The sequence below is a fragment of the Panthera tigris genome, chromosome B1 (assembly GCF_018350195.1).
Source record: "Panthera tigris isolate Pti1 chromosome B1, P.tigris_Pti1_mat1.1, whole genome shotgun sequence".
Lineage (NCBI taxonomy): Eukaryota > Metazoa > Chordata > Mammalia > Carnivora > Felidae > Panthera > Panthera tigris.
In genome coordinates this window covers 42,831,054-42,851,768 of record NC_056663.1, presented here as the reverse complement: position 1 = coordinate 42,851,768, position 20,715 = coordinate 42,831,054, and the positions used below count along the sequence as shown (strand labels likewise).

The 20,715-nt window shown below is 34.4% G+C and overlaps 1 protein-coding gene across 8 annotated transcripts in view; it reads right to left on the bottom strand.

The window, feature by feature from the left end:
* Positions 1–20,715, bottom strand: part of LOC102969439 (disintegrin and metalloproteinase domain-containing protein 18) — a 142,277-nt gene that overhangs the window by 72,050 nt on the left and 49,512 nt on the right. For 4 of the 8 annotated variants that reach the window (XM_042983398.1, XM_042983395.1, XM_007097057.2 and 1 more), the window contains 5 exons: positions 20,211–20,347; positions 16,589–16,772; positions 6,622–6,717; positions 3,619–3,817; positions 66–171 (listed from right to left, as the gene is read on the bottom strand). In XM_042983398.1, coding sequence (XP_042839332.1) covers positions 66–171; positions 3,619–3,817; positions 6,622–6,717; positions 16,589–16,772; positions 20,211–20,347 — 722 coding nt within the window. The remainder of the gene's footprint in view (positions 1–65; positions 172–3,618; positions 3,818–6,621; positions 6,718–16,588; positions 16,773–20,210; positions 20,348–20,715) is intronic. The other 4 variants (XM_042983400.1, XM_042983399.1, XM_042983396.1 and 1 more) reach the window with 3 other exon arrangements.

Sequence of the window (20,715 nt, the reverse complement as noted above, 5' to 3'; positions counted from 1 at the left end):
CGTCTCTTAACAGGCAATATATAATTCTTATGACTTAATAAAACAATTATTTTCTATATACATACCTCTGTTCACAGGGCAATGGTTGTGAATTTTTAAAACCACAGTTTCCAAATTTATCACGCAGAGAATTGATTTCTTTGTAACAGGCAAACGGAGCACCTTGAGCACCTAAAAATGCAAACACATCTGTTAAATTATTATTATTAATCTAAATTAAATATTTTTTCCATAAAAAACTAATGAAACTCTTATTGAATAAACAAAAAATCATGAGCTTGGTCATACTTTTTTCTGTGTGTATCTTGTCAATGCAAGTAGAAAGAAACAATTGTCTTACCTAACAGAAAACAGAAAACAATTATATCTATTGCAGAAACATTATATTATTATTAACAATAATTGGCTGTCCCTTGCTGTGGGAATGTATACTGCCTCATCTAATGAACATTAGACATGACATTGTAATTTGAAACATGTCACTTATGGGCAGAAACCTTCAGAACTGAGTGTCAGATCCTCTTCTCTGATGGAGGATAAGCAATGTTTTAAGTAGATGTTCACCTGTCACTTTGGGTATCATAGTAAAAGCAGTGTGGAGTAGCAGCATAGTTGTATTGGATATCTTAGATGTTTTAGGGTTCTTTCCATTTCATTAAACACATGAATTGGTACTTAAAAGTGGAGTTCCCCGGTAAAATGTGTCTAAAATATGTGGCATTGTCATTGAAGCCTGGTAGTAGGTGGTAATAAAATTACTATCATTGGATAAAGAAGACTAATGCATGCTATGGGAGGATAAAACACTTGAACAAACTCTCTTCTCAGCAATTGAAAGGGAAATCATAGCCTTAATAAACTTGTCTTAGGCAAAGAAGTAGGGAAGCAGAAACTATCTTGGTTACCATTGGCTACATTTGACCAGAAGGTAAAGGTACTCAAGAAAAAGATAAACTAAACTCAGAAAAGAATCTGTTATTTCAGAGACAGTAATTTAAAAAAAAAAATTGAGAAAGCCTAGAAATATATCCATCCTACAGCATTGGGGTGGATAATGATGGATGCTGGCTGATGGAAACTAGCCAAATAATTATGCTTATTTGATTGTTCTGTATCTCTTCCATGGTGGATGCTCATTGGTGGGTGTTAACTGGTGGATTAATACAAAGATCTTCACATTATTGTCCATTTCCATGTGTCTTAGCATATATTTCTATTCCAGAACTCTTGCCTCTAATCTTCTGGTTTTTCCACACCCAGGCACCTCACCAACAAACTAGGCCCTTTGTCATTGTTCAAGAGAATATCGATAATCTACTTCTGGCTATTTTTCCTTCCACAGAAACAAATGACCAGATGGTCAGTATCTTTCTTTCAAGGCAACCTCCAAAGTGAGGCTGCAGTATAGCTACTGCTTTTTCCCCCACTTATGACTAGTGACTGAGCCAACACATCTATAAAGCAAACATAAGCTTGTTCTTCTAAGTGTAACTTGGTCATTGTGAAATCCCATGAAATTTCATAGGTATGAGCTAAGGGAGATGCAAAGGATCTTTTTGCTTGTGCTTGAATCCAGGTGAATGAATGACTTCCATCTACCTGACCATTTAACTTAGTGGGTCTGACATAACAAAGCTTATACTGTACAGTTCTGAACACATGGGTTTTTGGTGTCTGAAAGTCAGATTCTTCATCTCTACAGGAGTCAGTAGTGTGCTCAGAGTGGTTTTGTCAAAGTGGTATCGTTCTCCAGTTTAGATGGAACAATCTTTCTCCAAAACCCCAGAGAACTGCTCTATTACTCTCCCAAAGAGGCTTGGTAAAAGTCCCATATAGCAGTTTTTCTCATGACCCACACCTCTAATATTATTGGGGCTGCTGTGTTTTATAATTCAGAATGCAGGGCTTCTTGCGTTGCAGCTTTGACATGCTGCAGAACCCTTTCCTGCTTTTTACATCACTCCACATTAGCAACCTTTCATGTCATCTGGTAAATGAAATCAAGCAGTACTTCCCCATGTGGGATATACTGACTCCAGAACCCAAAGAGGCCTACCAGGTGGTGTGCTTTTTTAGTTAAATGAGATGCAAGATACACACCATTTGGTTTTACTTTGCAGGAGACGTCAGATAATACCTCTGATCACTGGATCCTTAAAAATTTTACTGATGATAAATTCCTAAACATTTTGAAAGTCTGTCTCCTGCCCTTTATAGAAAATGTGCTTTACTTAATCCTCCAGCATGCTAGCAGTGCTTTTCTTATTTAGCTGGATTAGAACAAAATCATTGATGGAGTAGAAAATGTGATATATTTTAAGATGTCCACATCTCTACAACTTTATGATTGACAGCAAAACTCAACATTAATGTCATTATCCATTCCATGTGAAAGCAGACTGTTGTTAATTCTTTTTTTAAAATAGAAACAGAAAAGAATATATTTGCCAAATCAGTGGCTATACTCCTACTACATATGCTATCCTGCTCTAGCATAGACACCACATCTGGCATAGTGAGTGCAATTAATCTACTGCTTGTCTGCATTTGCAGTGGAATACTATTATCTTCCAACACCATCTGGTTTCTATAAGAATCATATTGAATAATTAAATATATTCTGCATCCTTTAGATTTTTAAAGGTAGTATTAATTTCTGGTAGGAGAGAATTACAGAGGCTTTCTCCATGGCCTTATCAAATAGGCCAAGGACATAATTATGGGACTGCACAGACTATTAATATGTCAAACCTGATGATATCCTCTAGGACTAAAAAATAATTGCCAAATGGATTTGTGGACCCTGTAGACCCATTGTGCACTGAAAGTTGTCAAAGATTCTATTCCCTTGGTAATTTCAACATTTAAATTTCACTTAGAGTGGGCCATTGTTTCCATCTTTCTGGAAACAATCCTAATAGAAATTTTTACTGTCTTCTAGGATCCTTGCCAGGGTGTTAAGTCTTATTATCTTAGGAGAGTACTTCCAAAATAATAAACTCTCTCTTATCCAATCTTATGTTCCCCTATCCAATGTTATGATCAAGCACTCTCAGAATCCAGTTCCATGTACACCCCCTTGATTCTGGCAGTAATTGCTGTCTAGGACCTGTAGCTCTATTGGGGTATATTTCCTTTACTCCCTTATAAATTCCAGCACATCCTGGCTCTATTTTGCTGTGACTTGAACTTGACTTACAGTTAGTGTCCAGGACAGGTAAGAGAGAGATCCTGATGGGGATACAATTTGTGTTATGAGTGACAGGTTTCCACATTATCTTCATATAATGGGAACATACTTATGTCATTATTAATTGGTGCAGGTGGTGGTGTGAAGGATCAGTGCTGTACCATTTTATAAATTCAGTAGTTTCAGAGAAGTCTGGAGGCTAAAATTGGAGAGAACATATTTTCAACTGTTCCCATCCTAAGTATAGGTTTCATTCTTCTTCCAACCAGAACCTTAATTATGGCAAAACAGACTTCACTGAGAATTTAACCTCCTCTGAAGTTCCTTCAACTTGATAATTAAGACTTTCTCTAACTTTCCATTTGATATATCCCTATATAGAGGGATTCAAATTTAAGGTAGAAGAAATATATAATAAAGAGCAATACCTTCTCCAAATATCTGGGCACACTGGTTATCAGTAGTTTGGCATCGTCCATTATAACAATACGCAGTTCCCAACCTACACAACTGACCATTCGACGCATAAGTGTCAGGAACACAATTACTAGAGGTTCCATTGCAATATTCTGTAAAATCACATTCTTGATCAATACTCTTTCTACAAGGAGTGCCTGCTAATGATATCTAGGAGGAAAAAGAAAAATAAAACCATATTCTATGAATAACTATTCTTAGTGAAGAGATTTGTCATATAAAATATACCTAATTATTTATATTTGGGAGAATCACAGAATTCCCAAGGCTGTGAGTTATCTGACGAAAAAGTCAAGTACAGTGTTTATAAATTTGCACTTTGTAGTTCTTTCTTTTCAATTGCTTGTTATTAGCATTGATGTAAAATACAATTTCAGAAATTTTCTCTTTTGTATGAAGACTTTGTACCATCTTTTTAGTGATGAGGAGAGAGTCACAAAGGATTTAGGTGTTTAAAGGAGCTGCTTTTAATTAAGACCTTGGATTCTGTAAGAAAAGTCCCTTTAGTTTTGACCCTTTTTCCCACAATCAAATACCTGGATGTCTTGGGCTGCATACTTACCCCTCATGTCCTTTTCTCTTAACTGTCAGAGATGTGCCTCTAATTCTGCCTTCAGTTGTAAGCTGGTGACTCTGACATGCTTAGTTGTGGTTGTTGCATACACATTTGTGAGTTAGCCACTGTTTGAATGATGCTGCTTTTAAGAGCTTTTTCTCTCTCTTTTAGTTTATTTATTTTGAGAGAGACAACGTGAGTGGAGGAGGGGCAGAGAGAGATGGGGAAAAAGAAATACCAACCAGGCTCCACACTGTCAGCACAGAGCCCAATGCAGGGCTCCAACTCATGAAACCATGAGATCCGGAACTGAGTCAAAAACAAGAGTTGGGCTTTTTACCAACTGAGCCACCCAGGCGTCCCAAGAGTTTTTCATTTTTCTTTTTTAAATTTTTTAACGTTTATTCATTTTTGAGAGATGAAAGAGAGACAGAGCGTGAGTGATGGAGGGGCAGAGAGAGAGAGGGAGACACAGAATCTGAAGCAGGCTCCATGCTCTGAGCTGTCAGCACAAAGCCTGATCTGGGGCTTAAACTCACGAACCGCAAAATCATGACCTGAGCTGAAGTCGGCCACTTAACCGACTGAGTGGCCCAGGCACCCAGGGGTTTTTTTCAAGGTACAGTAGATTTTTGAAATTTCAGGTAACTGGAAAATTTTCAACTTTTGCATTTAAAAGTCTTTTGGAAAGGCTGAAACAAAGTGAAAATATACAAAACTAATCATTTTTGCTTTGCAAAATTTCACACAGGTGTTTACTATTTATTCTGTAATCTTCACTGTTTATAAAAGTTCAGTAACACTTGAACTTGAATTTGTCTAACACTGTAGGGATTCTGGCTTCTGCCATATCTTTGTACATTCTAACAAAGTTATATGGAATGTTTGTGAGTTAGTTTCCATACCATCAAAATGTATTGGCACTCAAGACTGTAAAGAGAGAGCACACTTTTTGGAGGGTTGATACAAACTTTTAAAAATTTTTCATAATTTGTGACTAATAAAAAGCCAGTTTGTATATTTTTAAATAATAAATACCTATTTTAAAAAAACAAACAAACCAAAAAAGAATGGGTTACTGACAAGCACCACAACATGAATGAAACTCAAATGCTAACATGCCTAATTACAATGTTTACATACACGATTCAATTTGTATTTCTGCAAAAAGAAAATTACAGATGCAGAAAACAGATCTGTAGTTACTGGGGTCTGTGGGTGGAGGTACAAAGAGGCATAGGGTGATTTTTTTGAGAGTGCTGATGAAATCACCTATCCTTTGATTGTGGTGCTAGTTATAAGACTGAATGTTTCTAAAAGAATTTTACTACAATAAAATTATAATATAGTAAGTTACACCAGAGTTGAAAAACTGGGCAAAAAGAATATATGGAATATTTATGTGTATATAATATATCAGAATTTTTAATTATAAAATATTTTTCATTATTAAACTTGCTTTCTCATCTGAACATATATCTTAAAGATAATATGTATTAGTGCATACATATTTAGCCTGCAGTTATTAATTCTTGTACAATGTACAATAATTTGTATTCATTCTAGTACCAATTGTTGACTACTGCAAATAATTCTATAATTAATATTCTTTTTTGAGCATTCCATACATGTATATACTCCTAAGATATATACATAAGAAAGAAACTGATAATTTATACTTTGTTCAGAGATACTCAAATATTGCTTACCAAAGGGATTATAGCAATTCAAAATTCCATACTCTCCAAAAAATAACTTTATCTCTTCTCTTTGGTTAATATCTGACATTGTTGTTTTTAAGATTACCATTTGAATAACTACATTAGATATTGTGCTAATTTTTTTTATTTGTGTTTACCTTAATTACTGAAGATGAAGTACACACACTGGAGTACAACTCTACCTCCATTATTGTAAATTGCCTGTAGAGCCCCTTTGCCTGTGAGTGTGTGTGGGGGGCGGAGGGGAGAGGAGATTTGTCTTTCACTTATCCCTGTCTGAGAGTTCTTTGTATATCCTATACACTACACATTTTGTCTGCTGCAAAATTGGCTTATGTTTCCACAGACATTTACCATTTATTTGACTTCATGATTTCCTTGAGAGTTGATAATATTTTGATATAGTAATGTATATATATACTTTCTTTATGTGATGATTTAGAAGATGGTAAACTGTGGTTTCAACACAACAGAATAATCAGTACCTATCTGTGATGTCTTCTTTAATTCATAGTAGTTTTCCTTTTTACTTGTGGTTGTTGATGTGCTCTCCATTTTGTCCACTGAACCACTTCTATATTCTCTTTATCAATTCCACATAAATTTAATTAATTATTAATCATGATCACATCTATGATCACAGCTTAATTTCCTTTTTATAAATATTGGAAAATTACCTCACATTTTGATGTACAGCAGGGTCCAGAACCACATTTTGCTGAGCTTTTCAGTTTACATGTATGAAAATCACAGCACTTCTTAAACTGACATTCCTAAAATTTCATAAGAAATATTATTGTAGTTCAACCACTTAACAGCTTTCATTTATTAATCTCAACTTCTATTTACTACACTTATATGTTCAACTTTTCAGTTATACAATGTATTTATATTCAATGAAATTTTATTATTTTATTATTTCTAGAATGTCCAAAAGAACATATAACTGTAAAAACTAAGTAACACCTAAAATAGAAGTTAATCAATAACATTATCTAAAGTCATTGGAAATTAATTCATAAATTACCAACATGGAAGTATATCCTTGAGGAAAAAAAGTGTAAGTTTCCAAGAGAAGACCTTCCCCAATTTTGTTTTTAGTGATTTGTTTACTAAGGTTTCATTTTGTGAATAAAATTAAATAGAGTTAAGCAATAGTTATGATAAAAAACAAAGAGTATAGTATAGTAATCATGTGTCATGTTTTGTTTTACTGTAATGAAGTTAATAAAATGGATATGTTAATAAATTTATATATTTTACAAGTAAAAGACAGTAAACTCACTCACATTGGGTGATAAATAAATAATAAACTAAATATTGTTTCCATGTAAATAAATTGCATTTATGCAATTCTTTAATATTTTTATATTAACACTTTCTAAAAAACCAAACATTTTCTATTTACTCAAAAAACAAGTTTTAAAGATATTGTCATTTATTATGGAGGTATGATTATTCTTTACTTTTTTTTTTAATGTTTGTTTATTTTTGAGAGAAAGAGAGACAGAGTGTGAACTGGGGAGAGTCAGAGAGAGAGAGAGGGAGACATAGAATCTGAACTAGGCTCCAGGTTCTGAGTTGTCAGCACAGAGCCTAACATGGGGCTCGAACTGTGAGATCATGACCTGAGCTGAAGTCAGATGCTTAACTGACTGAGCCACCCAGGCACCCCTGATTCTTCTTTATTTTTAATATTCCTTTTGTTTCTGCTTTTTCACATGTCTATGTGATAGACATGAATTTATAAACATTCCCACCCTAGAAATAATATAGAAAATATATAATAAAAGTTGAAGTTGTTGTTATACTCCCCAGATTCTCCAGGAGTAAGTTCAATATCATTGTGTGTGTGTGTGTGTGTGTGTGTGTGTGTGTGTGTTCTTTCATGGACAGTAAATGAAGATGCTCTCCCAACCATGTTTATCAATACTAATTATGACCAAATCAGTTTAACTTATAATGAACTAATGGGGAAATGGGGTCTCATTTTTTTGTTATCATTTGTCTAATTACTAGTGAATGTGAGTGAATTTTCATTTTGTACAACCTTATGAATTAAATAATCATTTATTTTGACCACTTTGAGCATTATGCATAACAGGTTTGTTTTTCCCTCTTTTCCTCAGTAAATAGTGTGAACAGATTTTACATAGTACCCAGTTATCCTTTCTCCATTCTATGTGTTTATTTATTTATTTTTAATTCAAATTCAAGGTAGGTAACATACAATGTAGTCTTGGCTTTAAGAGTAGAACCCAGTACTTCATTTCTTACATATGACACCCAGTGCTCATCCAGAAAAGTGCCCTCCTTAATGTGCATTACCTGTTTAACCCATACCCCCACCCATCTGTCTTCCAGAAACCTTCAGTTGGTTTTCTGTACTTAAGAATCTCATGATTTGCCTCCTTCTCTGTTTTTATCTTTTTTCCTTCCCTGCCCCTATGTTCACCTGTTGAGTTTCTCAAATTCCATATGAGTGAAATCATATCTTTCTCCAACTGACTTATTTTGCTTAGCATAATACACCCTAGTTCCATCCACGTTGTTGCAAATGGCAAGAATTAATTCTTTTTCATCACCAAGTAGTATTCCATTGTATAAATATACATCACATCTTCTTTATCCATTCATCAGTTAATGGACATTTGGGCTGTTTCCATACTTTGGCTATTGTTGATAGTACTGCTATAAACTTTGGTGTGCATGTGTCCCTTCAAAACAGCACTTGTGTATCCTTTGGAAAATACTTAGTAGTGCAATTGCTGAGTCGCGTAGTTCTATTTTTAACTTTTTGAGGAATCTCCATGCTTTTTCCCAGGGTGGCTGCACCAGTTTGCATTCCCACCAACAGTACAAAAGGGTTCCCTTTCGCTGCATCCTTGTCAGCATCTAATGTTTCCTGAGTTGTTAATTTTAGCCATTCTGATAGGTATGAGGTCATATCTCAGAGTGGTTTTGATTTTTATTTCCCCGATGATGAGTGATGCCAAGTATCTTTTCATGTGTCTGTTGGCCATCTGGATGTCTTCTTTGGAAGTGTCTATTCATGTCTTCTGTCCATTTCTTCACTGGATAATTTGTTTTTTGGGTGTTGAGTTTGATAAGTTCTTTATAGATTTTGAATACTAACCCTTTATCTAATATTGCAATTGCAAATATACTCTCCCATTCTGTTGGTTGCCTTTTAGTTTTGTTGATTGTTTCCTTTGCTGTATAGAAGCTTTTTATCTTGATGAGGTCTCAATACTTCATTTTTGCTTTTATTTCCTTTGCCTCCAGAGACATGTCAAGTAAGTTCCTGCGGCCTAGGTCAAAGAGGTTGCTGCCTGTGTTTTCCTCTAGGATTTTGATGGTTTCCTGTCTCAAATTTAGGTCTTTCATCCATTTTGAATTTATTTTTTGTGTATGGTCTAAGAAAGTGGTCCAAGGTCATTCTTCTGCATGTCGCGGTCCATTTCTTCTAGCACCATGCTAAAGAGATGGTCTTTTTTTCCATTGGATATTCCTCATGCTTTGTCAAAGATTATTTGGCCATATGTTTGTGGATCCATTTCTGGGTTCTCTATTCTATTGATTTATGTGTCTGTTTTGTGCCAGTATCATACTGTCTTGATTACAGCTTTGTAATACAGCTTGTGATGCCTCTAGCTTTTTCTTTTTCAACATTACTTTGGCTATTCAGGGTTTTTTGTGGTTCCACACAAATTTTAGGGTTGTTTGTTCTAGTTCTGTGAAAAATTTTGATAGGGATTGCATCGGTGTAGATTGCTTTGGGTAGTATCGACATTTTAACAATATTTGTTCTTCCAATCCACGAGCATAGAATGTTTTTCCATTTCTTTGTGACTTTTTCAATTTCTTTCATAAACTTTCTACAGTTTTCAGTGTACAGATCTTTTACTTCTTTGGTTAGGTTTATTCCTACGTTTTTTTTTTTCTTTTTTGGTTCGATTGTAAATGGGATCAATTCCTTGATATCTCTTATTCTTTTATATCTTTATAGATATCTTTATCTGCTTCATTATTGGTGTATGGAAATGCAACCAATTTCTGTATGTTGATTTTATATCCTGAGACTTTACTGAATTCGTGTATCCGCTCTAGCTGTTTTTTGGTGAAGTCTTTTGATTTTCTATGTAGAGTATTATGTCATCTTCAAAGAGTGAAAGTCGAACTTATTCCTTACCAGTTTGGATGCCTTTGCAATGGGCTTTCTCCCTAAGATCAGAAACATGACAGGGATGTCCACTCTCACCACCTTTGTTCAAAATAGTACCAGAAGTCCTAACCTCAGCAACCTTCTATATGTTTATAATATTTGCTTGCAGCCTATTGTTTATCTTATTAATGGTGCCTGTCATTTTGTGAAATTTGTAATGTTCTTCTTGATGACTATTGGGTTTTATGTCTCCTTACCATGACCTCCATTATGTAAAGACTTATCAATACTTTATATTTTAATGCTATTTAAAACATACATATTTATTTTTTTCTGAAATTTACCTCTCTATATTTTGTGGAATATTCATTCTAATATTTATTAATTGTCATTATATTTGTGAATACAAGAACAAATCCACACATCTGCACTTATGTGGGTAGGTTCATAAAACAGAGCTTCCATTTTTCACAAATCGGGGATATTTATGAAGATATAGATGTCCATGCCGTTCTGCCAAAGACCTCCTGGAACATATCTGTAGTTGAACAAGTTGGATTCATTACTATTGTCAGCAAAGGAGGACATACACCATGGGAAACTGTTGTAATCCTCAGTGAGAGGATGTAATTACAGGATTCAAGCTTGTGTAATTTGAGGGGATTTAACAAATCTGGGCTTTGCCACATTAGATGCTGTTAGAAACAAAGGGGTACATCTCTGAGTATTCTACGAATTCTTATCTAGAAGAAGAAACTACAACAATACTAAGTCAAAATTGGTAAAGGAATAGGAATTACTCATATTAGCCAGGATGGGAGGGTTTTTGGTCATTTCTGTGACTTGAAAACTTTTCAAGTTTTACTTGTATTCAGACATAGAGAGTGTCCTTGCTATTTTTCTTCATCCATCATGATCACAGACGTTGACCTTTTATGAAATTGTTTATGTTCAACAGGAGACCCACACAGCCTATTTGTGTCAAGCCAGCTCCTAGCAACACCAAGGCCCAGCTGATATTATTAGGCCAGATCCTGAATGCCAGGGGTTGCTTCTCCCTTCCTTATAGGCACTGTACTGGATTTATAGATAAACCCTTATGACATTAACCATTTCCATCCTGAGAATAAATGTTATGTATCTATATAACTTGTACATGTTTAGATAGTTAAATTAATTGATTTTATATATATATATATATATATATATGTTGATATATAAATAGATACATATATATAAATGTCAATTTTCACTTCTTATTCCAATGGCCAATGCCACACTGAATGAAATTAAATAGCATCATAGTATGTTTGATGATTGTTAAGGCAAGATTTCCCTCAAACCAACTCTTTTTCTAAAAAGTTACTTGTATTCTTCTATAGCTCCCTTTAGGAAAAACTTTCAAATAAACTCTCCAAGTAACATTCCTAATCGATATTCTAAATATACTTATCCTTATACATTGATAAAATTGATATATTATTATAAGGATAAATACACTATCCATGCAGTCATTGAATCAATAAGCATTTATTGGGTACTTTGTATCAGATACTACTAGTCTTGTGATCAAGCAATGGTCAAGATATGGACTATATTCATTTTAACTCTCTGTAATTTTTTTGGGAATAACACTTCATTTTAATTACTATGTATGTGTGTTTATGTGTGCACATTTATATGTTGAACTTTCTGTGGATGGTAATTGTCCCACATTATTAATATGGATGCATAAAGTCATTTAGTTTTTATTTCTAGATGAAAAAAGTGAGTATATCACTTTTTTCTATAATTTAGAAAATATATCAAATTAGCATAATTTCTTTCTTTTTAATTTGAATATAGTTGGCACACAACATTACATTAGTTTCCAGGTGTACAAGATAGTGATTCAACTTTTCTATACATTATGCTATGCTCGCCATAAACGTGGCTACCGTTTGTCACTATACAATGCTGTTACAGTATCACTGACTGTATTGTCTATGCTGTGCTTTCATTAATTAAAAAAAATCACCAGCAGAGCCATGTGGTGTGGACTTTTCTTTGATGAGGAGTTTTGAAAGTATAGATAGGATTTCTTTAATATATTTTTCTTAATAATGCTATTCACATTTTAAATTTCTACTCATGTTGGTTTTTGTAAGTGCTTTTTTCAAGGAATTTGTCTATTCAATTTAGGTTGTTAAATTTACTAGTATAATGTTCTTATCACCTTACCATTTTAATGTCATATTATATATGATCTATATGATGTCTCATCTTTAGTTACTGTTATTGTTGAATTTTTTATTTGTGTTAATAGGGGCATATCTATACCTATATCTATCTATATCTATATCTATATCTATATCTATCTATCATCTGTCTACCTATCTATCTATCTATCTATTCAAACAACTTATATTTAGTTACTGGATGACTGAATGCAGAATCTGTGCTAACCTTGGATCCATTGAACCTACTGTGAGGTGGTCTTTTTCAAGGGCTCCAGGTATTACCTGGATTCTCTATACACTCACCCTACTCCTTATTGTGTTTTGGGTCCTCTCATGTGAGTACCATGAGCAAAGATTCTGCATGCAATCATCCTATATGATCTGGGTATTTCCCATTACCCAGTGTATAGTTAATCCAGTAAAAGGCTATAGGTTACTCTATTGGAGAGGGGAATGACTGAGGAAAGTGCTATTTTCTATCATTACTGGAGATTGCAAGATTTCATCATCTATCTGAATAGTGAGCTCAAACTCTGATACTAGCTTGGGTCTGGAAATGTATCAAGAGATTATAAATTTCCATTTGTAGCAATTGGCATCAGTCCTCTGCTTTTTCTTAATTTTTAGTTATATAAATAAAGAAATATGTAACTGGTGACCCAGATCTTTCTTAACTATTAGTATAAATCCATGCAGCTCAAAACCATAGTTGCCATCTATGCTTTTCTTCCCTTTATGCTAACTACATCCATTTGGCTGTTACTGCTAAGTACTGCCACTTGGCCTCTGCTATTTTGGTATTCAAGGATCCCTAGTGACACAGGGTGCCCAACTCTGTAATGGTGCTTCCAATAGTCAATCCCTATCTATACAAGAAAGCTACCATGGATATTTTCAACAATACTTGGACCTTCTTAGTAGCACATTTTTTCATTGTTTTACTGAAAGCAGTATCTGGTGAGCCACCCAAATAATTGGATGCTAGATTTTTTATTCTTACATTTTGTTATAATATGACCACTATTCTGAGTTTTTGAGACCCTTCCATATTTCTATATTAAGGTAGTTCTGGCAATAAAAAAAATAATAAAACAGTTCTGGCATATGAACCTCATTTATTGTGGGCCAGACTGCAATGTTCAAAGATTCATCCAGCAGCAAATCAAGACTGGCTCCAAATCTCCTTGCCTAATAGATCTTTATTCGGTAGAGATTATCATCCTATCAATAAACCCTACCCTATCCAGGCCTATATTTAACATTTTGAGCCAGCATTTTTAGCATCCATTCATTGCATGTTATCCAGGGTTTTGTACATACATATTAACAAATTCTACAAATTCTTAAAAAATAATCTCTTTATCATAATAGCAGAAAGTACTTTCTCACTTGGGCTATACTTAGATTTGATGCAGTCTAGAACCAATGAGGGAAGGCAGGGACAGATCTTGAAAAGAACAAGCATCATCTTGTGAGACATCCATCTCTTGTGAACACATCTTTTTGTGGTCTCTAGGCAATGTGAAGCTACCTTCTTCCACCATTGAGCTAGCAGTGACTTCCCAGAACAGAGATTTCTGAGAAATTTGAAAGTTTAGGTTTCTAAAGTCCATCATTTCAAATGTCCTGAACCTATCTATAAATGAGTACATTTTGTTATCTGGCCAGCAATACATCCACTTTCAGAATCTTACCCTGAGTGTATGCTTCCTAGGAAAACTTCTGGTACCAGCTGACTTGGTTTTAGTTCCCCAAGAAAAAGACCACTAAGCAAGGATGCAGACAAGTACTTTATTTGGAGAGTGTACTAGCTCTGTAATGAGGCTGTCACAAATTACCAAAAACTTAGCAACTTAAATAATTATCTTATAGTCTATAAATCAAAAATTTAAGTACATAAACTAGTCCAGATCCTCTGCTTATGGTATCACAAAGGTAAAATCAAGATGTGAATAGGGCTATGTCCTTATTGGAGGCTTTGGGAAGGAATTCACTTCAAGTCTCATCCAGATTGTCTGCCCAATTAAGTTCCTTGAGGTTATAGTACAGGGATTCCTGTTTCCTTACTGGCTATCAGTCAAGGGCATGTTTTCTTCTCCTAGAAACTAATTACATTCCTTCTGTGCTTCCATGTTCCTTCCTTCAGCAACAGCAGGTTGGGTCCCTCTTTCCAAATATTTTTGAGTCTTCTGCTACATCTCTGTGACTTCACTTAGAGAAAGCTCTCTGTTTTTAAGGATTCATTTGATTAGATTGGACCTACTGAGATATTCCAAGATAATGTCCCCATTTTAAAGTCCATAACCTTAATAACTTCTGCAAAGTACCTCAGTAATATAACATACCACAATTCAAAGGATTAGAGTGAGGACATCTTTGAAGGTCTATTCTACCTACCACCAAAACACTAAGAGCAAGATGAGAGCAAGATGTTAAGGAAGGGAAACAAGCCAGTACATATAGGTTTGTGAGTTGCTTACTGCTCTCTTAAGCTAAATCCCACAGGTACTTCTAGGAAATGATATAAAATAGGGGGCATCAAAACATTTTATGTGAAGAGTGAAATATCAACTATTTGCAACTTTGCTAAAATAGTGCACCTTATGGCTTCTATTGCAAGTGTTCAACTCTGCCATTGTAGCACAAAAGCAGCCATAGATAATATGTAAATGTATGGGCATGGTTGTCATTCCGATAAAGTTCCACTTACAAAAATATGTAGCAGCTGAATTTTGTCCACTGGCCAGTTTGCATAACTCTGATACTGAGCATATTTCATAGAATTTCCTTGTAAAAGTCAAGGAATCTGGGGCAATTATCCACCAAATACCCTTCATAATTATTTGAGGGTTAATCGTTAGCCCCAAGTGCACTAAGTCCACCCTGCTAAAAGCTGAGCATGCTACTGAGACCAGAGGAGGTACTCCAACAAAAAGTCTTAGATACTTGAAACAAATACTCTCTCCAGGAATAGTCAATGCTGAGAAGATACTGGTAGGCCACTGACAGTGTCTGTTGTAAGTGACAATATGTCTACAGCTGGTAGCTGTGGAAATTCACAATGTGCAGACCTAGCTCCAGATTCTGTTGCTTTATTCTATCCTTCATTAAAAATAACAAGTTTTTTTTTTTGGTGGCAATTGGCACCGTATCTAGGAGGATGTGAATACAAGATGAGCATAGTATCACTAATTAGAAAACTAAGATGACTTTAGAAAATCTGAGATAACTGGAGGGGTGCCTGGGTGGCTCAGTCAGCTGAGCGTCTGACTCTTGATATCAGCTCAGGTCACGCTCTAATGGTTCATGAGTTTGAACCCCACATCAGGCTCCATGTTGAGTGTGGAGCCTGCTTGGGATTCTCTCTCCCTCTCTCTGCCCCTCCCCTGTTCTCTCTCTTTCTTTCTCTCTTTCTCTAAAATAAATAAAATGAAAAAAAAAGAAAAAAAAAAAGAAAATCTGAGATAACTGGAAAGCCTACATAGACACACACACACACACACACACACACACACACATATATACATCCATATATATTAATGCTGGGGAATAGTGGAGAATTAAGATAACTTGTAGAGATTTAATATTATGTAAACAAATGGTGGTCCACTATTTTTGTAGATGGATAAGAAATTCATGTAACTTCTGGGGGACTAATAATGAAATTTTATTTTATTCAAATAAAGGGGAATTATGACATATTATGCAATAATGCTATTATAATAATGTTATTATAATTAGTATGTATAGAACATTTGGTTGATGAGACTGTGGTAGGCTGGATATATATATATTTAGAAGTGAGCAAACAGGACAAGTTTTTGATCATCCTGAAATTGGAAATGCAAAAATGCTTGAGGATTAAGAAAAAAACATTATAATGTTTTACCATTCTTGCAACCAAAAGAAAGGGGAAAATTTGAAACAAACTCAGAAGAAGTTTGTAGAAAAAAACAGAGACTGGGGCCACATACATTAGGAAATAAGTTGTGGATAAAAAGCCATTTGTTCAGCCTATGTATGCAAAACCTCTTCACTGGCATACTTGGGAACAGTGTGTACAAACCAAGTTTTCATGAATCATTTGCCTTCTCAATTGAAGAGGGATGGAAAAGCAATTCATATATATCCTAACCACTACTCACTTTCATATCCAAGTTCCATATTGAAGACATAGTTGCATATATAATTCCAATACCATGAAAATCACTTATTAGAAATGTAAGAAATTGTGCTCAAATTCCAATCTTTACTGCTTACCTCTTCGCTTCCACAGTCACATTCTTCATTAGGTCCCAAAATCCCATTACCACATACTGATTGATTTTGGTATGATGGTTGCAAATTTGAAAAGTTCTGAAGGCATTTAGCCTCATATTTTGAAACAAAATTTCTATAGTCATGCATGCTGCAGTTGCTAAAAATCTTTATACCACTGGAACCCCTACAATGAAATAATAATCCTCAGGTAAATAAACCAGGTTAATAAAAGCCCATCTAAACGATGTTCCATATATAATGATATGAGTTGCAAGATGGCTTAAATGAAAAAGTTGTGCTTTAGCAGAGATGAAGTCAAACATGATTACATTTTAATTTATCACTATTAATCTTTAATATTTTTAAAATGGCATTGAAAATGTATCTTTACAGGAAAGCAGTAAAGTTTAATGGTTAAATATCCACCTATCTATCATCTATCTATATATCATCTATTATCTACCATCTATCTTTCTACCTGATATGCTCTTCAGTCATATATCCAAAGTTTTCTTCCCTCATCAGTCAGATGTCTACTCACATGTAACTTTCTAAAGAAGTCTTTCTTGACGTTATATAAAATTGTGTACCTTCCCACATTCTCCTTCTACTGTCATTATCTATTTTTCTACATATATTACTCTATATTATTGTATCATGTAAAAATAAGCATATTTGTATTTTTTAAATCTGTTTTTATATGACTTAAATTTTGCACTAAAATATAAGTTCTGTGAAGGTCTTTATTTTCATGTTCACAGCTATATTTTTAGTGGGATATCTAATATATATGTCTAATAGATCTCCAATATATATTTTAAATATACTGTGTAAAATATTGTCTACTGGTCTTCTCGGCCAAGCCTGTCCCATCCACTATTCTCAGTTCCAGGCAACTTTAATCTTCTAATTTCTCAAGATGATAACATTGGTGTAATCCTGCATGAGACTGCATGTTGGAATGGTAACATTTTGAATACATTGAATTAAATAAAATATATTAAAATATATTAAATATATTATATATTAAATATTTATTATATGTTAATAAAATACATTAAAACATATTGCTGCAATTAACTTCATCTGATTAAAAAAGGTTTTAATGTTTGCTTATTTTTGAGACAGAGAGACAGAGTGCAAGTCGGTGAGGTGCAGAGATAAAGGGAGACAGAGAATCTGAAGCAGGTTCCAGGCTCTGAGCTGCCAGCACAGAGCCCAGCATGGGGCCCAGGCCCACAAGCCATGAGAACATGACCTAGGCCAAAGTTGGACACTCAACCAATGGAGCTACCCAGGCGCCCTATGATTTTTTAAATGTTTTAATGCAGCTACTAGAAAATTTACAATTACATATGTGGTTTACATTTTAATTCTATTTCACAGTTCCCCTCTAAGCAATCATGTCTGAAACAGTAACTCTTAAACAGCTATATCTGTGATGAGTGATGTTCTGGGTTGACTCCAGAGCCTCCAAGGAAAGAAATGTATAACTGCCAAGGGTTTGGAGTTGGGAGAGTGAGAAAAAAAAGGCATGCTTTAGCTTTCATTGATATACTCATTTGTAACGGAATCAATAGGGGAAAGTATGAAGACTGTCACAAGAAAAATATTTAAACAATTTTGTATATTACTTTTAACTATTTTGTTTCAATAGACATCAGTGCCACTACAGTTTTGCAGGCTACTCTTAGGCAAAAAGCTACAAATTTTGAGCACTGATATCTTTGTACACAAAATTAGCTTAAAAATAGACAGAGACCTAGGTTCTTTTCTACTGGACCACATGCTTTCTGAGTAAAAATTAAGTGTTAGAACTTGAAGCTTTCAGGGGCACCTGGGTGGCTCAGTCAGTTAAACGTTTGACCTCGGCTCAGGTCATGATCTCACAATTTGTGAGTTCGAGCCCCGCGTCGGGCTCTGTGCTGCCAGCTCAGAGCCTGAAGCTTGTTTTGGATTCTGTGTCTCCCTCTCTCTCTGCTCTTCCCCCACTCATGCTCTGTCTCTCTCTCCTTCAAAATTAAATAAACATTACAAAAAAAAAGAACTTGAAACTTTCATTTAAAACGTGTACAAAGCAACTTGTTTTTTTAAATCTCTGCCTAAAAGATGGCCATGAAAAGGAAGAAATGAATGTGTTAGCCTAAGTATATAGAATTTTAATAGACTCAGACATTTCAAAGTAAGTCTTAATCGATTGGTTTTTTGTGGGGAAAGTTACCATCGAGGTCTAAAGACAACTACAAAATAAGTTGAGTTAAAGCAGCTGTTTCAAAGTATTTTCATTTTTTATCCCAAACTCCAAGTGTGGGCTTGGAAACACTGAAAAAATTATTTCAGAGAAACACAGCTTTTCCTGCAACCCTAACTCTTTTTGAATCCCATGGACATTATTAACTTGGCAAAACCTCAACAATTTACTTTCTTTACTTATGTGTTTGATAGCTGAAATTACATGGGCCAAAATAAACAAACATGCTGTTTGAATTCATCTTACTGTTGTAATTACTAATATTAAGTATCCATTCAAAAGGCCCAACAATGTTATCACATTCTGAAGTCATTTCTAATTTCTAGTCTCCAAGACATGTGTTTCATGTCTGTTATCCAAGCTCTTATGCTCCTTGTTCTCAGCTTCCTATCAGAAGAAATTGTCCTCATCTTTCCACCTACATTAACCAAACTACCTACATCTTTATTTACTCTGCTAACATCTTATCACAATAATTGAGTATACATATACACAGCTACAAAAAAAAAGCCAACCTATGAGTGCCTGCGCAGCTCAGTCGGTAAAACCTCAGAGTCTTGGTTTCGGCTCAGATCATGATTTCACGATTTGTGGTTTCAAGAGCCCTGTGTCAAGCTCTACACTGACAGTGCCTGCTTGGGATTCTCTTTCCCTCTCTCTGCCCCTCCTCTGCTTTCTCTCTCTCTCTCTCTCTCAAAATAAATAACTAAACATTAAAAAAATAAAAATAAATACATAAAAGCCAGCCCCTGTACTTATGCACTAGATTCTATCCTAATTTACTCAGTGATTTTGTTAAGTCTTCATTTTATCCAGCATCATCACCCTTTCCTTCTTTTCTCTTTATTTCTTTGTTTATAGATAATGTAGTTCCTCTTAATAAAATTTTTAATGCTATTATTGTTCGAATCGTATTATGATTCTGCTGATTTATGTAGGTAGTCAATCGTAATATCTATAAATAAGGACAGTTTTTTTTTTTCTTTTTCAAATGTTTCCTCTTTTTTCTTTCCCTTAAAATTCTGGCCAAAGCTCCCTGGACTGTATCACTGAAGATAATTTTACATATCTTTGCTTTGAATGCCAAGTGCTATAACAGTCAAAACAATAACAGCACCATGTTTATATAGTATTTCAAAGTCTTTATAAATCTTAAAAATTTCTCTCTGATTCCCTCAGGTATTTCTTAATCATGATATTTACCACTTTCCTGGAGTTTTGTATCACTCAGATTTATTAGTAGGAAAACTCTTCGATACCTTTCCAATTTTTGACATGGAGTTGAATATAAAGAATAAAAAATTCATCACATCTTGTAAACAACCTCACAAATATATGTGTAAAATAATTAAGAAGGAAAAAAAGCCTTACACTGCTTTATGATTCATTATGCATGTAGCTCTTGGACAAGAACAATTATTAATATCATCATATGTTAATCCCATTTTAAGACCAAGTAGTTGAGCTATAATAACTGAAAATCCCTCCAAAGTTACTGCATCTGGATACTAAAATAAAGAAGATTGAAGGGAAAACCATCATATAAGAAGTTAACAAAAGCAGGTAATAAATTAAAGCATTTTGTTCCCATAAAATTTTATATTTTAATACTCTTTATGTTAAGTATATTTTACAACATTATTTTGATAAGTCATTGACAGGACTATCCATACTGGTCATTTGGTTAAGAACAATGCAAGAATGTAGGGAATGATCAAACTACCAGTATTCTCTGGGTTACAATTTGACACGCTCAAATTCTATAGCCATAAGCACACTTAGTATTTCTGATGAAATCAACATAAAACACATTTATATAACTTTTCAATTAAATCAGTTCATCCAATTAGTAAATATTAACTCAGTGTACACATGT